At 48.6% G+C, this 19,377-nt stretch overlaps 1 protein-coding gene across 2 annotated transcripts in view; it reads left to right on the top strand.

Annotated features, from left to right (window-relative positions):
- Positions 1-1,740: 1,740 nt before the first annotated feature.
- Positions 1,741-19,377, top strand: part of Asap2 (ArfGAP with SH3 domain, ankyrin repeat and PH domain 2) — a 150,364-nt gene continuing 132,727 nt past the window's right edge. For both annotated transcript variants that reach the window (XM_021661436.2, XM_021661448.2), the window contains exon 1: positions 1,741-2,160. In XM_021661436.2, coding sequence (XP_021517111.1) covers positions 2,035-2,160 — 126 coding nt within the window. In that variant the 5' untranslated portion in view covers positions 1,741-2,034. The remainder of the gene's footprint in view (positions 2,161-19,377) is intronic.

The raw sequence follows: 19,377 nt of genomic DNA on the forward strand, positions 1-19,377 counted from the left end.
ATAGACACATTGATTAGTTTGACCGGTAGTATATCAAATGAAAAAGGAAAAACACTACTTTCTTTTAACTTCCAAGGCATCACAGAGACCAGGCCTCCAAAAATAAAACCTTGAAAAGTTTCAGGGAATAGTCTTCAACTTCAGAGAAGAACGAAAGGACTTACAGGCGGCCAAGGAGGTAGAGAGAGCAGCAAACTGCCCTGGGTGGGAAACTGTGTGCTTTACCACAACGTTCTTGAAGTGCACAAGCTGCCACAGGTGTGTCCCCGAGGCACTAACGGATGGAAATTCACAAAGGTAGAAAGTGCTGGAGAGACATGCACGGGGTTTGGGGACTGCAATTTATCGCCCAGGGCAGGAAGAGAAAAGCTGCCCACTGGCACAGCTATTTTTGAAAGCTGAACTTATTCACACACAGTGCTAGTAAAATACCAGAGGCCGTGCATAACGTCTGACCCCAGCTGCCACCTCATAGGGCAAATTTGTACATGGGCGCTTTAAAAAGATTGGCTGGTCTGCTGTGTCTACTGTCCTACAGCGGCAGGGGGCCGCTTTTGTCTCCCCTGTTGGGTTTCCAATGTCTCTCCCCCTCCCTAGATTTGAGACACACAAAAGGTTTTTGTACAGTTTCTCTAGGCTGTATTGTTGGCAGCAGCAGTCAGCGTGCCGCATGCCTGGGGGAGTTATAGGGTGTGATTTTTGACTCATGTCTTCAGAACCTCTGGATTTTGCAGCTGAGAATTTCCTTACGGGCTATAAACAAAAATGTGTCCTAATTCAGGTGCTTTATTGGCCCAGTCTCGTCTGCGATCAGCCAGCTAGGGTTTGAAATACTTTGTCTGAGAACCATGAGGAACAACAGCCCCCTCTTCTAAGTTTCTACCTCTGGTTCTCTCGGGTACCCCCTCCCCCCAATTCCGAGAGTAATGTCATTGATTGCAGTGGGTTTTGTGGTCTTCTCAGGGTGAAGCCTGGCCCAGTACCCTAAAACTGTTTACAAGTAACTTGGAGTAGCCCTAATTATACAAGCTAAAGGAACATGATGCTCAACTGACAGTTGGAAGTATTGCTCCAAGTCGAAGGACATGGGTTTGAATTCCTATTTATCCTTATACCATGTGATTTCCGGCCAACTCTATGCAAAATACCCGTATTTACCTGGCTTCTTAAAGTTCTGAGGAGGCGAACAGAGAGAACATTGGCCCTATCACTCCATCCCAAACTGTCCCCTCACTAGTCCCGCTAGGGGCAGAAGGGGTGCCCCGGTGGATTTCACCATCCTGTAGGGGGCGAGCTACCCACACTGTCTTCTCGTTTGCTCTTTCTCTGAGGTTCTGGTGGGGAATTTGCGGGGGGTGGGGGGTGTTCTTCCCCCAGGGGTGGGACTGGGGAGCAGAAGGATGGCGTTCTGCCCAGCCGCGAAGCCGGTGCCCTCGGTTCCAATTCACCCCCACTGGGAAATGTGCGCCAACGCTCCGGGCGGGCGCGGAGGGGCCCGGGCACCGCAGCCTCGGTGAGGGGGCGCCCTCGAACCCCCTGTACGCCCCGAAGGCAGACACAATGCGGCGGCCCGCAGAGGCTGGAGGGCCCCGAGCGCGCACGGCCCTCCTTCCTGCGGCCTCCGCTTCCCCGCGGCGCGGTGGCGGCGAGCGCACCGATTGGCGGCCGGGCCTGCGCCCCGCCCCGCCCCTCGCCCCGCCGGCCACCGCCCCCTCGGCCGGGACCCGCCCCTCTCCGCAGGAGGCGTCGGGGCCCGCGGCTGGGTGGCGGGCAGTTCCCGCCGGCTGTGCGCGCCCGCGTCTGGGCTCGCTCGGAGAGGACGCGGCGGCGGCTCCCGGAGCACAGCGGGCAGAGCTGCGGGCTGCGCGCGCCCCTGCTCCCGCCGCGCATCCCGCGGTGGCTCCCGCGCCCTGCGGCGGCTTCCGCGCCCCGCGCTCCCCTTTGTCCGCGGCCCGGAGCGGCGGCGGCGGCGGGGTTGGAGCCCGCGCCCTGGGCGACTGAGGCGGCGTCGGTCCGCGCCCGGGCGCCGCGGCGATGCCGGACCAGATCTCCGTGTCGGAATTCGTGGCCGAGACCCATGAGGACTACAAGGCGCCCACGGCCTCCAGCTTCACCACGCGCACGGCCCAGTGCCGGAACACCGTGGCGGCCATCGAGGAGGTGAGCGGCAGCCTCGGCGGCGCGGGGCGGGAGGCTAGGGCGGCGGGGATCGCGCTGCGCCCTGGGGACCGGCCAGGCTTCCGCGCCTGGTGCCTGATGCCCGGTGCCCGGCGCCCGCGCCCATACCCGGGAAAAGTTTCTGGTCCTCCAGAGCCGGACGCAGCCGGGCCAGCAGTGCCCGACACAGAAGCCCTTTGTTCCCTGAGAGGTGGCTCTGGGGAGAGGCTGCTTGGCCACCTTGGGCCTTTTGGGGAGAACCCTCCTGTCTGCTCTCTTTTCCCTCGCTGGGTTCCAGGTCCTTTGCTCCCATCTTCCCCGAGGTCAACTTCGGCCGCGGAGTCCGTGGCGGCTGCGAGCCGGGGACCCCTGCGAGCTCTGCGGGCCCCTTGGTGATGGGTCCCCCGGCGCGGACCTCTCCAACTTGTTCCAGAAGTGGCCCGGCGGAGGCAGCTGTGCGCCCTGAGCCAACAGCGGAGCAGGTCCAGGGGGACCCCCGAAGCTGCTCAGGCAGGGGGGTGCCCACCCCAGCCCGGGAGGCCTGGCAGCTCCCACTGCGTGCCGCAGAGCAGCGCTGCCGAGGATGTGGAGAGCCGGCGCTTTGAGGTCCGAAAGGCCCCGGGTAGCCGCTCCTGGGCCACCTGTGTGGTGCCTGTTGGTAGAATGATCATCTCCCTTGACCTTAACCTGGAAAAGGCCTGATTTTAGTAAGGGCTTTCAAGTTGCAGAGTCATGGTATTGAACGGCTAAGCAGCGAGCTCTCCAGATCCCGGGAAGAGGCACTGCAGGAGTGAGCAGGTTGGGTTGAAAATTAAAGCAGGCATGGAAGACACCCCGACTGGCTCCGGCTTGAGATAGCTTCACTTCCCTCATTTTTTTTTTTTTTTTTCACCTCCCAGACAGAGTTTACAGTCGCATCTTTTCGCTCCCTAGGCTTTGTGCGTCCAGCTGGGCTCACAATAGGTAACCGGAGTACAAGACACACGTGTAGCAGTAGTGAACCGATGAGTACATTTCCTTTGGCCACAATCTTAAGATTGGGGTAGATATTTTGAAATACTTGTGCCAGCGGTTGGGGGTGGGTAGGTGGGTTGGTCTTCAGAGAGCTTTAAATTTAAGCAGTGCCATTAAATTCTTTCCCCTTGCCTGAACAAAGCGCCTGCTATTAAGAATTGCTTGAAAGAAAGAAAAAAAAAACCAACTAGACTGTTTTTCTTTAGTGTAAAATCTTTTTCTTTGTAGACATACATAGTCAAGACTAGACTCAATGGAAAATGCTCGATTCAGCATGCTGCTGTTGGAAGTATAGCTAGGGTACCTCTCTTCTCCTTTGGCCTCCTCTCTTTTCTCTCACCCCTCTTCCAGATGATCTGCCTGTGAATCTTTTGTGGTGGAGTTCACTGATGTACGGATTGCTTCATTCTACTTTTGTCAGCATGGCTCACACACGCCTTTAGATGAGGCAGGTGGGGGATTGACACATGGGAAGCCCCTCCCCCATAAGTACCAGTTGAAAAGCTCTAGGAAAATAGTCAGTGTTTTGAAAATACATCATTAATGCTTATGAAAATGATTGCATCGAAAAGGGTGGGGAGGGGGCTTTTTGTGTGTGATGTCCTTAAAAGAAAGCTTGTGTTTGTAAAGTTATTATGCTTTCCTCTCTGTATTGTGTCAGTTAAATGTTCTTAACACTGGCTGATGTTGGGAAACCAGGCAAATAGGAGTTGAAATTAAATACGGCATACCCTCCCTCTGATTAATTTTAGTTTACAGTGGATGAACCCGAAGCTGCTTTTGCATGCAGTGCAGGAGATTACCCAAGAGCTCAGTTACTGAGCAGATTAAAGAGAGACTGGCTTTGGTCAATTTGTTAAATTGCAGGCTTGTTTCCCTCGGCCTCCGAAGCAGAGAATGGTTTCAAGTTGCAAGCAGGGGAAAATGAAAATCATTGCAGGCTTATCTCATTTTAAGTAAACCCAGTATCCAGTCTAGGATATTGTGAGTGTGAACTTGGAGTTGGAACGACTTTGCAAGTTGAAAGGACTCAGCATGGAGTGCTTTCTTTTCCCTGCTCGATTACTTAGCGTTCACTTCCAGCACAAAAAAAATTGTTCTGTGTCTAATGTACTAACAAACGATGCTCTTAATACTGGGATTTTAAGCAAACATCTTTTTATGCTGAGATGAGACGTGCGAGGGGGTACCGTGACATACATGGAGTTACTCATGTCACAGAAATATGACTTGAAAATATGTCCCTGGTCCCCTGCTTAAATGAATTACGTAATTAGTAAGGTGATTTAAAGCCAATTGACCTTGGCAATCGTGCTCGTTTCCAGTGGAGGGTATGTCTGGCCACAGTCACGTTCTCACTGAAATAGGCTTTCTTGGCTTGAATACCTGCAGCTAGAACATCGGTCGTTAGCTAGTGCCGGGCCTGTTCCACAGCTGTCATATATGTTGTGTTCAATCTCTGTCCCTGATTTATAGGTGAGGAACTTGAGGCTAGCAGATTAGTTCATGTTATAGACCCAGTTAGTGGAGTTTGAACTTGGCCCCGTGCTGATTTCATAAACTACACAGCTTTAACACTCAGTAATGGTGCATTCTCTAAATGGCCCCTTTGCCAGGTCAGCCACCTACAAGTCAGGCTCCCTCACTTTTCAGTTGTACGACTTGGGATGAGACCCTGCCCCCCCTTTTTTTTTTCCATTTTCAGTCCAGTTCCCAGTCTAGATAATCATGTTAGTTTTTGAAGGTTGTGGCACCGTACCCAACAGACAGCTGATTTATTGAATGTTAGCTGCTTTACCCGATTTCACTGTAGTTAATATACAGACCCTGGAATGAGAATGGAGCAAGGGAGGAGGAAATGGATGCACTGTTGTATGAATGTTGAACTGTTGTACTCCTTCCTGTGTGCGTGCGTGTGTGCGTGCAGGTATTTGCAGGTGCACTCAATGGTGAGCTGATGGAGGCCATAGGTTGATGTTGTGGTGTTTTCCTGAATCGGTTCTCCACCACCTGTCTCTGCTCCCCCTCTGGGGGGCAGGGAGCTGTATAGCTCAGTCTTGGGGACCCGCACGCAGGTTCACAAGCGTGTGTAGCAAGCACTGTACCCCCTAAGCTGTCTCCCCAGTCCCCGTGCATTCTCTCTGAAATCTTGGTTTATCGTCTTGGTAGCAGGTGAGAGTGTGGCTGGTTTGAAACTTTTCACTTTGTGATGACTTTCTCTGGGTGAAGTAATTATCTTGCGCAGTTTTAGCAAACTTTGCAAAGCGTGGGGCCGCTTTGTGCTTTTGGAAATAAAGGAGGAAACAAGTAGCTGTGGCATAAATCGGAACACAGAGCTGCTCACCTCCAGCTTTATTTCCATCTCTTAGTCTCTTTAAGCCCCTGGTTTACCTCAGAATACTCTTGAAGTAGAGAAAACCTGTGTGCATTCTTGGGGTGGTCATGTTGTTAGCTGACACTTCTTCATAGCTCCATCCATTCTGCCTTGCTTATTTGACATTGATGTAGTTTTAAAAATAAATTTGATACTGACTCTTAAGTATTAAAATTTAATCTTCTTCCTTCCGGGGCCATGATTCTCTTCTTCTGTTGTCCTTGGTTACCTTGGAAATCGCTTTGCTGTTCTGACTGCACGGGGAGAGAGAACATCTGGACTGTACGGATTCCCGGGGGAACTTCTGTTCCCGGGCCAGGCTCTGCCCAGCAGTTCCAGTGGGAACAGGCCTGGCTTTTGATTCAGAGTTGTAGTCCTTTGTGACTTGTTTGTAAACCAGCTCCTTCAGAATACCAGACTTAACAGATCTTGGATCTATGGTCAGAAGGCCGCCACCTCTTTCCCAGCGTGTTTATATTCTTTGGAAGGGGATAGGCCTACTTTTTGCTTCCCTGAAGTCTGGATTGATGTGTCTGGAACATTTTGGATTGGTTAGGATGGAACTGTTCCCTGCCCCCCGCCCCCCCGCCAGCTGAATTCAGTTTCTCTTCTATGATTAGAAGTACCATGATGCCACCCCCTGTGGGTTCTAGCTCTTGCTGCTGGCCATCTGGGGGTCTGTGGAATCCTGCTGGTGTGGAATCAGAAATCCCTTCTCTTTGAAAGAACTGGTGGTCCAGTGGGGAGAGACTGGCCGTCCAGGCAGGTGAATGCACTCAGGTGACATGAAGGCATGTCTGTATGAACACCTATGGTGACTGATGTAGGAGACCAAGGCTGGGACTCTACTTACATGTGGTTGGGGCTGTGGGTGGAGAGGACCTTGGATGGAGGTGTGTCGCAAGAGGCTCCAAGGTGGTTTAATCCAGTCTTACATATCTGTGCCCCTACCTTAGGTAAATGTTTATCCACTCTTGAGCTGGTGACCAAACAGGCCTTCGGTGGGGTTTTCATATCCAGGCAGTCTGTAGAAGGCTACTTAGACTGAGAGTTTGTAGATGCCTTCCACCGTGGGCCACACACAGTCTGCGCTGATGGCCAAGTGTGGGATGAAGTCAGCTCCTTAGAAATGCCAGTCTGTTTCAGATGCCTGGTGGCCTCATGGGTTGGTGGCCACCGTGTTGAATGCTGCAGATTTAGAACTTAGTTCTACGTACTTGCAAGGAGTTCTGTGGACGAGCGACTTGAAATTGCTTCACCAGACAGATGCATCAGTGCTGAACCCCAGATCCCGTTGTGGAGCTGTGGAGTCAGAACCTGCATTTTAACTGAGTTCTCAGAAGCGGTATGTGCAACCAGGGCTTGAAGGGACTGCTGGAGGCTGCCCTGAGTCGTCACGGGAGTTGCCTGGTGGGGGAGGGGGCCTCCTGTGGACTGGAAGAATCTGGCCCCACTCTCCTGAATTCTGATCTCCAATGATTTGGGTGAGGCCTAGAGCCTCCACATTTTTTTAAAAGGCTCCTCCCTAGTCGATAATCACTGATAGACAGGTGATTATGTAATGCTGTGCCTGGTCACGACAAGTCAAGGTCATGCATAATACGGGGGGTAGAAAGTGGTTTTGGAGGGGAGGAAACTGAAATCGGGACAGGCCTCTCTGCAGAGGTGACCTTTGAGCAGTCTGGAATGCTCAGGCTGCCTGTTCAAAAGGCTGAAAGGCCTGTGAACAGAGGAGCCTAGGAAAAAACCAAAGATGTGCGTATTAGGGCTGTCAGAAGGCCAGTGATCGGAGGCAGGTGAGAGAGAGGAGAGGCCAGTGTGGAGGGTTGAGTTAGGGCCGAATCACCGTGGGCTTTGCCTTGGGGAGAGAATTGGCATTTTTGTTGTAGTGTGGAGAGTTTGGGGCTCAGACTCCCGTGGTCTGATTTCCTCTTTCGGATTTATTTTTTTACTTTATTTATTTTCTGTATGTGTATGTGACAAGCATGCGCAGGTGCCCTCAGAGACCACAACCCGTGGGAGCTGGAGTTATAGGCAGCTGTGAACTGCCTGGTTGTGGATGCTGGGAATGAAACGCCGGACCTCTGAAAGAGCAGGAAGCAATCTCAGCCCCTAAGCCATTTCTCCAGCCGCTAGTTTGCGTTTTAAAGACATGGCAGTGGTTGTTCCTAGACCTGGGAGAAAAAGAGGAAAGACCAGAGAGGGAGTAGGTGGGCGGGGTTTGTTGCAGTCATTTGGGTGCCGAGGTGGCGCAGAAGGCCAAGTGACCTTTGAACTGGGAGAATCCTTTGGCAGATGCCAAGTGTGTGCATGGTGTGGTGCAAATAGTGTAGCTCATGCCCCAAGGTGAAGCTGGCGCTGTGCAGCATGGCTTAGTGGCAGTGGCACAGGCCTACTGTGCGGCATGGCTGGCTGTAGGACTTGTGCAGGCACTGGTCTTACTGCACAGGCGGGTAAGGCGTGGCGGGGGCTGAGGGGCCTTTGCTGTTTCTGGGCGGGTGTTGGCTGGTGATTCTTGTTCCTTGGCATGCGCTCCTTTTTCTAGCCACCCAAACTCTCCTCTCCCTACTGAAATGAGAGAAGCTCATTCAGACCTGATTCCTGAATGTGACCCCATGACTGGGGCTTCAAAGCGGATGGCTTGCCGGGGCCTCTTTCCTCTGCCTTTGTGGTTTTAGTGTGTCTGTGATGCTGTGGGATAAAGGGACCTCGAGTTAAGACTGGGCTGCTGAGGCTGCGCTTTTATGAGGATGATTGTTCTTCCAAAGGAATTTGGTTGAGTTTATTTCTTCATAAGTGTTTTTAGCTACCCGGCATATAGAGTCACTGTCAAATGCCAGGGCTGTGAAAGAGGACAGGCCTGGCTTTCAGGTTGTGTGTGGAACTTTATTTTAACTTTTAGGGTTTTTCCCCCCTTTTGTGCCATGGATGTCTTTGGCAGTGTACTTCTTTTTAGAGGGACTCTTCACTTCTCTTGTTCTTTCTTTAGTCTTACTGCGTAGAGTAGGCTGGCCTTCTGTGCTCCCTTTCAGTCTCTGAATGCTGGGAGTGTTACAGGGGCCCTGCAGAAAGAGGTTAACGTGTAGAATAAAAACTCAGGATTCCAAATGAAAACCAATTATACCAAATTCAGTTTGTAAAACGTTTTAAAAGATACGGCATACTGATATGTGATTTTTAAAAAAATGATGTGTAGATTTATTTTTGGGTCTAATAAGTACCTCAGTTGTTGGGTCCTATGAGTTTAAATAATATAGTGTGACCTTGCTAGTAATTACCGTGTGGTATCGTGACACCTTTTATCAGTCTCAGGTAACACTGACTGACACTAATTGGGATGTGTGTTGCTTTCATCCGGTCCCCAGCTGAAGAAAGGCTGCATTTCAGTTAGACGCTAATAATGAGTACACACGTACATCCCCCCCCACCCCGTCCAAATGTATGGACCCCTCAAGTTCAGACTAAGGATTCCAAGCTTGGTGATAGGATGTTATAAGTTTGACTTTGGGTGACCGACTCTTTGCCAACTCTGTAAACCAGACCATATCACTATCGTTGGTGTCATGAGCTGCTTCGGGGAATCTAGCCGAGAACAGTCGCACCCTGAGCCAGCTGAGTTAGCTGGTGAGGTAGTACAGGGGGTAGGGGAGTTGCCTAACTTTGTTGCCACCAGGATAACCCTTTCTGCCCCATGGTGAGGCCTTGGGCAGTTTCTCTGTTCCTGTAGTATGCGTTTGAGTTCACCAGGCCTACAATTGTACCTCAGAGTCTAGTAGTTATGACCACAACCCGGTGGCCTCTGCAGGCCAGCTCTTCTGTTTACATGTTTCTTGTTTAACATGTTATTATATGCTGGCCTTGATGTAGGACAAGCTTCAGTGGGAAATAATGGTAGATTCCCAGGCACCTTCCACTCAGGGGGGCAAGGGAGCCCTGACGGACATCATGGTTCTGGTAAGGTTATGTCCGGGCTAGCTGTTTTGGCAGAGCATGCTAGATGTTGTTTTTCTTTTCTTCGTGTTCTGTGTTTGTTGGGCTTTATTGAGTACCAGACATCATTCAATATAACTGGGTGTTACTGAAGCCTTGAGAAGATTGGCTACCTTACTGACTTCACAGAGCTAGGCTGAACTGGAGTCTGGATTTGGGCCAAGATTTTCTCTCCTTCCATGTCCATATGTGTGTTCACATGTATGTGTGGAGTACTGAGGGTGACATCAGGTGTCTCTTTTGATTGACAAATGGGGTCTCAGTTGAACCTAGAGCTCACAAATACAGGCTGCCTGCTCCTAGGCTCCCCTATTTCTACCTTCCAAGCCCCTGGATTACAGGCTGGCTCCCATGTCCACCCAGCAGTTATGTGGGTTCTGGGATCTGAACTCTTCCTCCTCCCAGAACTCAGATCAAGCGTTCTGACATCACTGTCCGCTGTTTCTACAGCCACCTGTTCCGTAGAGCTGGTGCCTAAGAAAACCCTTTGCACTGAGGCCTGTGGGTCCGTGCAGTCTCTCTTGCTCCTGTAGTGAATGGGCTCTGTTGCTTTTTGTGAGTGGGGCCTTCTGGGAGATCCTGGGGTGGGGGTCCTGCTCTGTTTCCTTCCTTTTTCCCTGGGGAAGCTCTTCCTTTTTCTTGTCCTGTCCAGCCCAGCTCTGCAGGGACGGTGGCCAGCCATTGCTCACGCCCTGGCAGGAGGCTGCCTTGCCAAGGGTGTTATTAATGATGCCATCTTTCTACTGGATGCTGGTGATGGCTTTGCCAATAATATCAGGTGGTTGATGAAGACAATGTCTTCAAATGATGGGTTCCCTTGTCTTAGAATCTTAACAAGCAGGCTTTTAAGGACTGTCTTGTTTCTCATTAAGTGTTTTTTTTCAACAATGATGATGACAATAACCACTATTTGTATGGGCTTTAATTCTGTGTTAAGAAATATGCTCGGGGGCTGGAGGGCTGGCTCAATGGTTAAGAGCACTGTCTGCTCTTCCAAAGGACCCAGGTTCAATTCCCAGCACTCACATGGCAGCTCACAACTGTCTGTAACTCCAGATCCAAGGGATCTGACATCTTCACACTGATGCACATGAAATGAAATTAAATAAATTATTATTAAAAAAAAAAAAAGAAATGTGCTTATAGCTGGGTGGTGATGGGGCACGCCTTTAGTCCCAGCACTCACAGATGTGAGGCAGGCGGATCTCTGTGAGTTCGAGGCTAGCCTGATCTACAAAGCAAGTCCAGGACAGCGAAGGCTATATACCTCTGTCTTGGAAAAAAGAAAAAGAAAAAAAGAAATGTGCTTATGGCAATTGGTTGCTCAATACCAAATGGTCAGCCCTGAAACATACATATAAAGTTATACAGACTGACCAGATTGTGTTCACATATTTAGTAATATATATATGTAAAAAAATAACAGTTAATGAAAAAAGAGGCCATGGATTTGAAAGAGATCAAGTAGGGCACTTTTGGACAGTTTGGAAGGAGGAAATGATGTAATTATACTACAGCAAAAAATAAAGAAAAATAATTGAGAAACAAGAAAAAAAATGAAACATGCTTATTTAAGATTATTCCTTTTGAGATAGGTTGAATTTTTTTTCATAGTTAAAGAAATTGAGGCTCAGTGGAGTCATGTGACCCTGGGGTTCCAGCAGTTTACAGAGCAAGAATCCTGGCCATGTGAGGATTTAGTGAGGATCTCGTTAGTTCTGTAATGTCCTTTGACTAGTGGACATTCTCAGTGTAAGTTGGTGTCCACTGCTCTCTACAGGCCAGTCTTCCTTGTCCACTGAGAGGAAGTGTGATTGACACCGCCAGGGCTATCAAGCTAACCCTTGGGGAGGCAGTTAGGGTTAGAGACCTTTTTAGAGGGCTTTTACATTTCTTGTTTATTTTTGAGGCAGGGTCCCTTGTGTTTTAGGTTGGCTGGCCTTGAACTTTATATAGCCTAAAATGACCTTGGATTTCTAATCCCCCTGCCTCTGCCTTTGAGGGCTGCAATTATAGGCTTGTGCCATCATGCCTGGTTTATATGGTGCCAGGGGTGAGACTCTGGGCGTAGCCTCTAGAGGTGTTTACTGAATGGCCTTCAGTGCCACATGGTGATTTGTTAAACGATCCAGGTGGCCTCCTAGGGCTGTGGGTTCCAAAAACCAATCTGGATTGTGTATCCAAAGGCCCTCATAGTGAACAGACTCAGAATGCATCTTCCAGGCCAGCAGACCTGTGTGCGGGAGGTGGCCCTGAAGGATGGTTCAGAGATGTACAGGTCCAGGCAGAACCTGGCAGGGAGGAGTCGGCATCCCACTGTCTGTGAGGGGACTTGGGAGAGTTGTGTGTATTACTCCCTTGAAACCCCCTCACTCATTCCTAACAAGCTTTTGGGTTTGAAGGGATGACTGCTGGCTAGGACTGCAGCAGAGGAGGGCTGGGTGAGAATACACGTCACTTTCTAGCACCACTTGGCTGTTTATATTTGTATTTTTTGAGACGTTGGAGGTCACCTCCTCCATTACCCCCTTTAGAGAGTCCCTCTCCAAATGTCAAGGTACTTTTGCAGTCACCATGACAGTTGTCACCTGATCCGGAATTCTGTCGGGTTCACTGCTGGCTGGAATTTGTTGCTGGTTTGCCAATGGTTTTTTTGAAAGTTGTGGACTACATGCGTGGTCTCTAGATTCTGCCTTGTTCTGTATCTCTCTGGCAAAAGGCAGGTCGTGTTTACAATCACAGGGTTTTGTGGCCACTGGATAGTGTGGGGACTACTGAACGTTTGTTGCATGAACGCCGACTTTCTTTCAAAATGTATTTACTTCTTTAGTTGCTTTACTTATTGTGTATGTGAGCCTGAGAGAGTAAATGTGCGCCTTGTGCTTACAAGAGCCTGAGGAGGCCGGAATAGGCATCGGATCCGGATCGGGGTTTCCAGGTGGTAGGAGTCCCCGTGTGGGGCCTTGGGGACTATACATGGGACCTCTGCAAGATCTGAAACTGCTCTTAACCTCTGAGCCATCAGTCCAGCCCCCTGACTCTTTTTTTTTCTCCCTCCAGAGACAGGGTTTCTCTGTGTAGCCTTGGCTGTCCTGGACTCGCTTTGTAGACCACAGAGATACACCTCAAACTCACAGAGATATGCCTGCCTCTGCCTCCCTGAGTGTTAGGATCACAGGCGTGCGCCACCTCGCCCGGCTCCCCTGACTTTCTTATATTGAGGTTAATTTAGATGGAGGAGGGGTGGTGTGCTCTTCCTTAGAAGATAGGCCATCTCACGAGGCATCAGTTTTTCGTGTCTGCCGGTTGTGTCTGAGCTGTGGGATGATAGCAGCAGCCAGGGAGTTAGGAGGGCTGGGTTTCAGATCTGAGTGGGCCTCTGTTTTATTGTGTGACTGAGCTCATCCAGGAAATCTGCTCTCTCACAATAGGGATTTGGATGATCTGGGGCCATCTTCTCCAGCCTGAAATCCCCATAGTTGTCTGTGTCACATATATTGAATCTAGATAGGAATAAATATCAGCAAGAAATGGCTACTCTGTAGTCCTGAAAAGGCAGGGGAGGCGCTTAACCATCTATCTTCAAGTTTGATTTAGGTTAGAATCATTTCTTTGTCTTGTTGTGGTACTTTTTTATTGTTGCTTTAAAAAAAATAAAAAAAATACGAAATGTCATAAAATTGTTCTGGCATGATGGTGCACACCTGTTATGAGGCAGGATGGTCGCTTCAAGTTCCAGGCCAGCCTAGCGTCATGGTGTAGTGTGTTCCAGGTCAGTTCTATCTTCAAAGACTTTGCTTTCCTCTCATTGCCCCTGTCCTTGTAAAGCAGTAGTTCTCAATCTTCCTAGTGCTGGGACTCTTTAATTCAGTTCCTCAGGTTGTGGTGACAAGCAACTGTAAAATTGATTTCATTGCTACTTCATAACTATAGTTTTGCTACTTTGTGAATTGTAATGTAAACATTTGGGTGACACAGGTTTGCCAAAGGGGCTCTGACCCACAGGTGGAGAAGAACTGTTTTAAAGTATCCAACTGCGAGTTTTAGTATATCCCCAGTGGGTAGTCAACCCCACTACTCAATCCTAGAACTTTCTTTTTTTTTAAAAAAAAAAAAAAATAGGAAACCCCACACCTGTTAGCAATCACTTTCCATCCCCCCTTTCCCTCACTCTGGTGTTCATTGATCTGCTTTTGGCCTCTATGGATTTGCTTACTGTAGACATCTATACAGACTCAAACATTACGTGGCCTTTTGTATTGTCTTCCTTTGTGTTAACTAGTATTTTGAAGGTTCATTAATGTTGTGGCACGAAGCTGTACATTGCCCCTTTTAATGGCTGAATTGTGTGTTGCAGCACATTTTTTTCTTTTTTGCCCATCAGATGGTGGATATTTGAATTATTTCTGCTTTTTGGCCATTATGAATGATGCACTGAGTATTTTTTGCAAGCTATAGTGTAGGCGTATATTCTCACTTGGAGCTGACTTGCTAAGTCATAGGGTGACTCTGTATTGAAGTTTGTGAGGGCCAAGGAACTGCCAGACTTTAAAACGGGTATATCTGTCTGCATTCTCTCCAGCCATGTGTAAGTGTCCCAGTTTCTCCACACCCCTGTCATCGCTCATTATTGTCTGTCGTTTTTGATTATGTCCATTCTCCCGGGCGTGAAGTTGCATCTCACTTCCAGTTTCTTTGATTTGCGTTTCCTTGATGGATAGATGACTAATGATGTCGAGCCATGTTTCATGTGCCTGAGGCTATTTATATATATTGTTTTTGGAGGCCTGACTTTTCAAATCCTTTGCCTGTTTTCATATTGGCTTGTCTTTTTATTATTGAGTTGTACACACACACTTCATATATTCTGGAAATGAGGCAGTAATCAGATGTGCCTTCCAAATGCTCCCATTTTGGATTGTCATCTCATGGCATCCTTTGAAATAAAACATTAAAAAAGGATTAAGAATTTTTAGTTATGTATGCGTGTATGTGTGAACACACATACATGAGTGCAGTGCCCAGAGTTCAGAAGACCGTCTCAGGTGCCCTCGAATTGGAGTTAGAGGCTAGCTGTAAGCTGCTTGATTTGGGTCCTGGGAGCCAAATTGGGGTCCTCTGCAAGAGCCTCTCACACTCTGCTGTTAGTTTCTTGTCACCTTGACGCAACCTAGGGTTGCGGTTCCCTCTGGGAAAAGGGAACCTCAGCTGAGGAGTGGCCTACCTCAGAATGGCCTGTAAGAAAGTCTGGGGGCCATATTCCTCATTAGTGATTGATGTGCGAGGGCCCAGCCCACTGCAGTAGGGCCACCCCTGGTATTCCCGGGCTAGATGAGAAAGCAGGCTGAACAAGCCAGTAAGCTGTCTTCCTCCACGTCTCTGCTTCAGTTCCAGTCCCCAGGTTCCTGCCTTGGTTTCCCTTGGAGATAGACTGTAAGCTGAAAGATGAAATAAGCCCTTTCTTCCCGAGGTCCCTTTTGGTCATTGTGTTCATCACAGCCATAGAAAGAGCGAACTAGGGCGTACTCTGAACTGCTGAGCCTTCTCTCCAGTCCTGAAAAGATACATTTAGAAGTTTTGATGAACATCAGCCACTCTCTCCTCTATTCCAGTGCCCTTTGTATCTACCAGGCAAGCTCCATTGCTGTAGGTTTAGGGGTTAGTTTTGAAAGGAGGAAGTGTGAGTTCTAACTGTTTTTCCCTAAGATTGCCGCAGCTGTTCTGGATCCCCCGCCGTTCCGGAAGAGCGTGTTCAGCATCTGCAAATAAGCCAGCGAGGAGTCCATAGATCAGTTTGAGGAGTACGGACGCCAGTAAAACATCCTTGCATCACCTCACCAATACACTTGGGACGTTTTTCCGTTGAAGTCTTTTTGATTTAGCATTGTTTTGTGGTTTTTATTGTACACACATCTGTGCATTACTGTGGATAAATTTGTTCTTAAATTTGTCTTTCTGGATGCTGTTGTGAATGGAATTGTTTTCTTAATTTCATTTCTGGATTATCATTAGTCTATAGAAATACAGTTGATGTTTGTATACTAATTTAAGCTGCAATTTGATGAATTTATTTCCTGGCTCGTAGTGTATTGTGTGTATAGTCACAGGAATTTTTTTTTTTTTTTTTTTTTTTTTGGCAATGAGATATCATAGATAGAGGTAGCTGAAAGATGAGCTGGCTGCTTTATTTCTTTTTCTTGTCTAATTGCTGGATTAGGTCTTAATCATTTATCAGTTGGTTTACAGAATAGTAGCTCAATAATATACTGAATGATTGACCTAGATCTATTTTAAACCTTTTATTTATTGTGTATGTGTTCTGTGCATGTGTGTAGAGATCATAGGACAACTTTAGGAAGTCTTTTCTTCTTCTGGATATGGTGGCACACTCCTTTAATCACAGAGTTTGGGGAGTAGAGAGAGGCAGGTGGATCTTTCTGAGTTCAAGGCCAGTCTGGTCTACATAGTGAGTTTCAGGACAGCTGAGGCTATGTAGAGAGAACCTTTAACTTAAGAAGTCTGTTCTCACCTTTCATTCTGAGGGCCCTGGCGACTGAGCTGAGGTGGTCAGGCATGTCTGCAGGCACCTCTACCGACTGAGCCATCCATCTCTCCAGCCCAGACTTTAATATTAAACTATTTTTATGTGTGGCCGAAATGGCTTCTATCTAGTTGGATCCATCTTCCTTCTCATTTGGGTTTTCTATGTACTGGAAAACGGGGAAGACTCAGTTGCCTTTGGCCGAAAAGGATGGTATTAGGGACGTGCCTGCCCTTATTGGTATAGTTGAGATACGTGCCTCATTTGGCTGTGGGGTTTGGGAGTTAGCCTGTTTCCTGGTCCAGTGGGAACTAAAGCTGTGTGCTCGCCGCAACATCCAACTTTGTATCCCCCATTGTTAATGGGCCTGTTCTTTGGGGTTCTCTTTCCAGGGGCATCTCCCTGACCTATTCTCTCAGGGCAGCCTCTGTTCACCGAAGGTCAAGGTTGCGTTCCTGGTCTCACTGTTTGCTCTCCCGGGTTTGTTCTCTTTTGGAAACGAATGGTGCCCTTTACTAACCCCGCAGTCAGGCTGTCAGAACCTGTGGCTTTTGTTCACCTCATCCGAAGCCTGTCAGGCACCAGCTTGCCATTTGGAAGATCTAAAAGGTTCTGGGTCTGTTTGCCAGGTGGGAGAGAAAGAGAGAGATTCCCCCTTCAGGATGTTTAGGCTGCAATGTCTGGAGCCTGGGTTTGTCTCCCCTTCTCTTTCTCCGAGTATATTTCCATCCCCCCCCACCCCCACCATGGCTATGTTGTCTGCCAGAGAGGGCGGTCCTACCATATGGAACTCTAGAATGAAACTGTAGCTCGGGATTTCTGGCAACAGACCCCCTGCATCTCTGCAGCAACTCAGCAGTGACAGTGAACACTGGCTTCAGCTTCCGCTCCCACCGCCCCGCCTCCTCACAGCCCCCCAGAGCTGAGATGTGTTGCTCTATCTTTTCCCATAATTTATTATCTTTGATAGCTGTGTTGGAGCTTAATTTTCAGAGTGCACAATATCTTTATGGTCAAAGCAAAAAGTAAGATTGGGCTTGATTGATCCTAGGACAAGATGGCTTTAGTTGTCATTAGTATGAAATCCCTTAAGGGCCCCTGTTTCATTTGCTCTCTTAATTTATGGGCCTTCCCAGGTCCTTCACGCATCTATATACTAGCCAGTGAGCTAGTCTCGTTCTGAGCTTCCATTTCTGCCCCAGACACAGCGTGGACTGCAGTACTCAGTATGCAGCTGACACTCTGCCAGGTTTGGGCTAGATTATGGAGTAGCAGTACCAGCAGATGAATGGGTATTTCAGACATTTGTTAACTGTTTTTCCAAAGGAAAATGCACTATGAGCTGAAGTAAGCTGTCAGCCACCGGGCAGGCATGCATGAGAGCTGGGGGGTGAACAAGAAAAGCACAGTGATGTGGGAGCTGCAGAGAGCGCAGGTCTGTGTTCCGTAGCGGAGGCCAGTGGGAAGGAGAGATGAGAATCAGTCCAGAACAGGAGGGCAAGACTACTCCCTGCCCTAGGAATCCCGGGGAAGCAGCTAGCCGTGGCTAGCATCTCCGCCTGATGTATGGTTGTCATGAAGAAGACCCGAAGTCAGAGACTGGGAGGTGACACTGTGAGACAGTCTGCCCAGTGCAGAAGAAGCCCTGGTGTTGGTCCCTAAAACGTCAAAGCAGTCCCCACTCCCCAAACTAAAACAGCAACAGGACCTGAGACCGAATCAGGGAAATTCTGCTCCGATGGGCTGAGGACCATGCAATCCCTCAAGGAAAGTTGCCATGAAAATAGATTGTAAATTTTGCTGTGGCCGGGCTCGGTGGCACAGGCCTGTATCCCAGCACTCTGGGAGGCATAGGCAGGCGGATCTCTGTGAGTTCCAGGCCAGCTTGGTCTACAAAGCGAGTCCAGGACAGCCAAGGCTACACAGTCTCGAAAAACAAACAAACAAACAAATATTTTTTTCCACCGTGTAATTTATGAGCTCATGTTCACTGAGAAAATTAATCTATGTGAGCAGCCCCTTCCTGCAGTGTTGATTCAAAGGCTTTCAGTGTCTCTTTGAGGGTGGCATTTGGTCAGCGGTAGAGTGATACAGACATGGGTTTCTGTGATACGTGGTCATGCTTTGGCCCATGTGTGTCTGTGTCAAGTATGAGGAGAGGACACTCGTCCTATGAGGGAGTGACTCAGTGTGTGCTTCTCTCTCCGTTCTCATGTCCAGGATAAAGATTAAGTTTCCCTCTTTGATTCCACACAGCTTAGCATGGTGTCCAGCGTGTGGCTCAGAGGGGGTGTGTGCTGAGGGTCCACATCTAGGCAGTTTCCCTTAAGGATTGGTGCAGTTGCCATAATCAAGGTTGTTATGGCACATTTTAAAACAGAGAAGCAGGAAAGTATTTCAAGTATTTTTGAAGTCTGCTCTATATAGTATTTTAATTAATACCTAATTTCTTCACTGAACAACATTGATCCTCTCCCTTGTAACTCTTCTTTAATCTTCCCATCATTTAGGACCATTTTCTTCTCTTAATTCTTATTTTTCCTTTCCTTCCTTCCTCCCTTCCATCCTTCCTTTCTTTCGAGGCAGGGTTTCTCTATGAACAGCCAGAGTTCCTGGCTGTTCTGGAACTCTCTCAGTGTAGAACAGGCTAGCCTCAAACTCAGAGATCTTCCTGCTTCTGCCTCTCTGAGTGCTGAGGTTAGAGACGTGCGCCACCACCATCCATCTTTTCTCTAAATTCTTAACGTGGTTATGCTCTGATGTACTTGGGTAGCTTTTTTGTCTGTTCACCCATCTGTCTGTCTGTCTGTCTGTTGTCATCCACACACGGTTCTGTCATAGAGCCCGACCTAAAATGTCTGTACTTAGAATCACAAAGTATTCTGAGGTGTGTGTGGTGCCCCTCTGGGCTGAGTTTAGGGCCTGGCTTCTCTCCTTTGTAGCTTGGGCGTCTCAGAGGATGAGACATAGACATAGGCTTGAATTGAGGTCTCACACAGGTTGGTTTGGGACAGGTGGGCTAGCAGACGACATCCTGCAGCTTGTTTTCTGTGTGTTCTTGCAGGGTGGTCCATGTGACTCACAGACTCCTCTTTAAATATTTGCCTGCTTCAGTCAGCGACCAGGCACGTAACCATTGGTGGAAGCAGCCATTTCTACCCTTGGATATTTACTGTCAATGAAAGTTAAGTGCTTTTTCCTTCTGCCTCTTTATTTCCGATTTTGCCTCGTAAGATCATACATAAGCCTGATGACAAGAGGGTCAGAGCTGGGTTATGGAGACCTGAGCTTGACCCTTGGA

This window comes from Meriones unguiculatus, chromosome 1, assembly GCF_030254825.1.
Source record: "Meriones unguiculatus strain TT.TT164.6M chromosome 1, Bangor_MerUng_6.1, whole genome shotgun sequence".
In the NCBI taxonomy this organism is placed as follows: Eukaryota; Metazoa; Chordata; class Mammalia; order Rodentia; family Muridae; genus Meriones; species Meriones unguiculatus.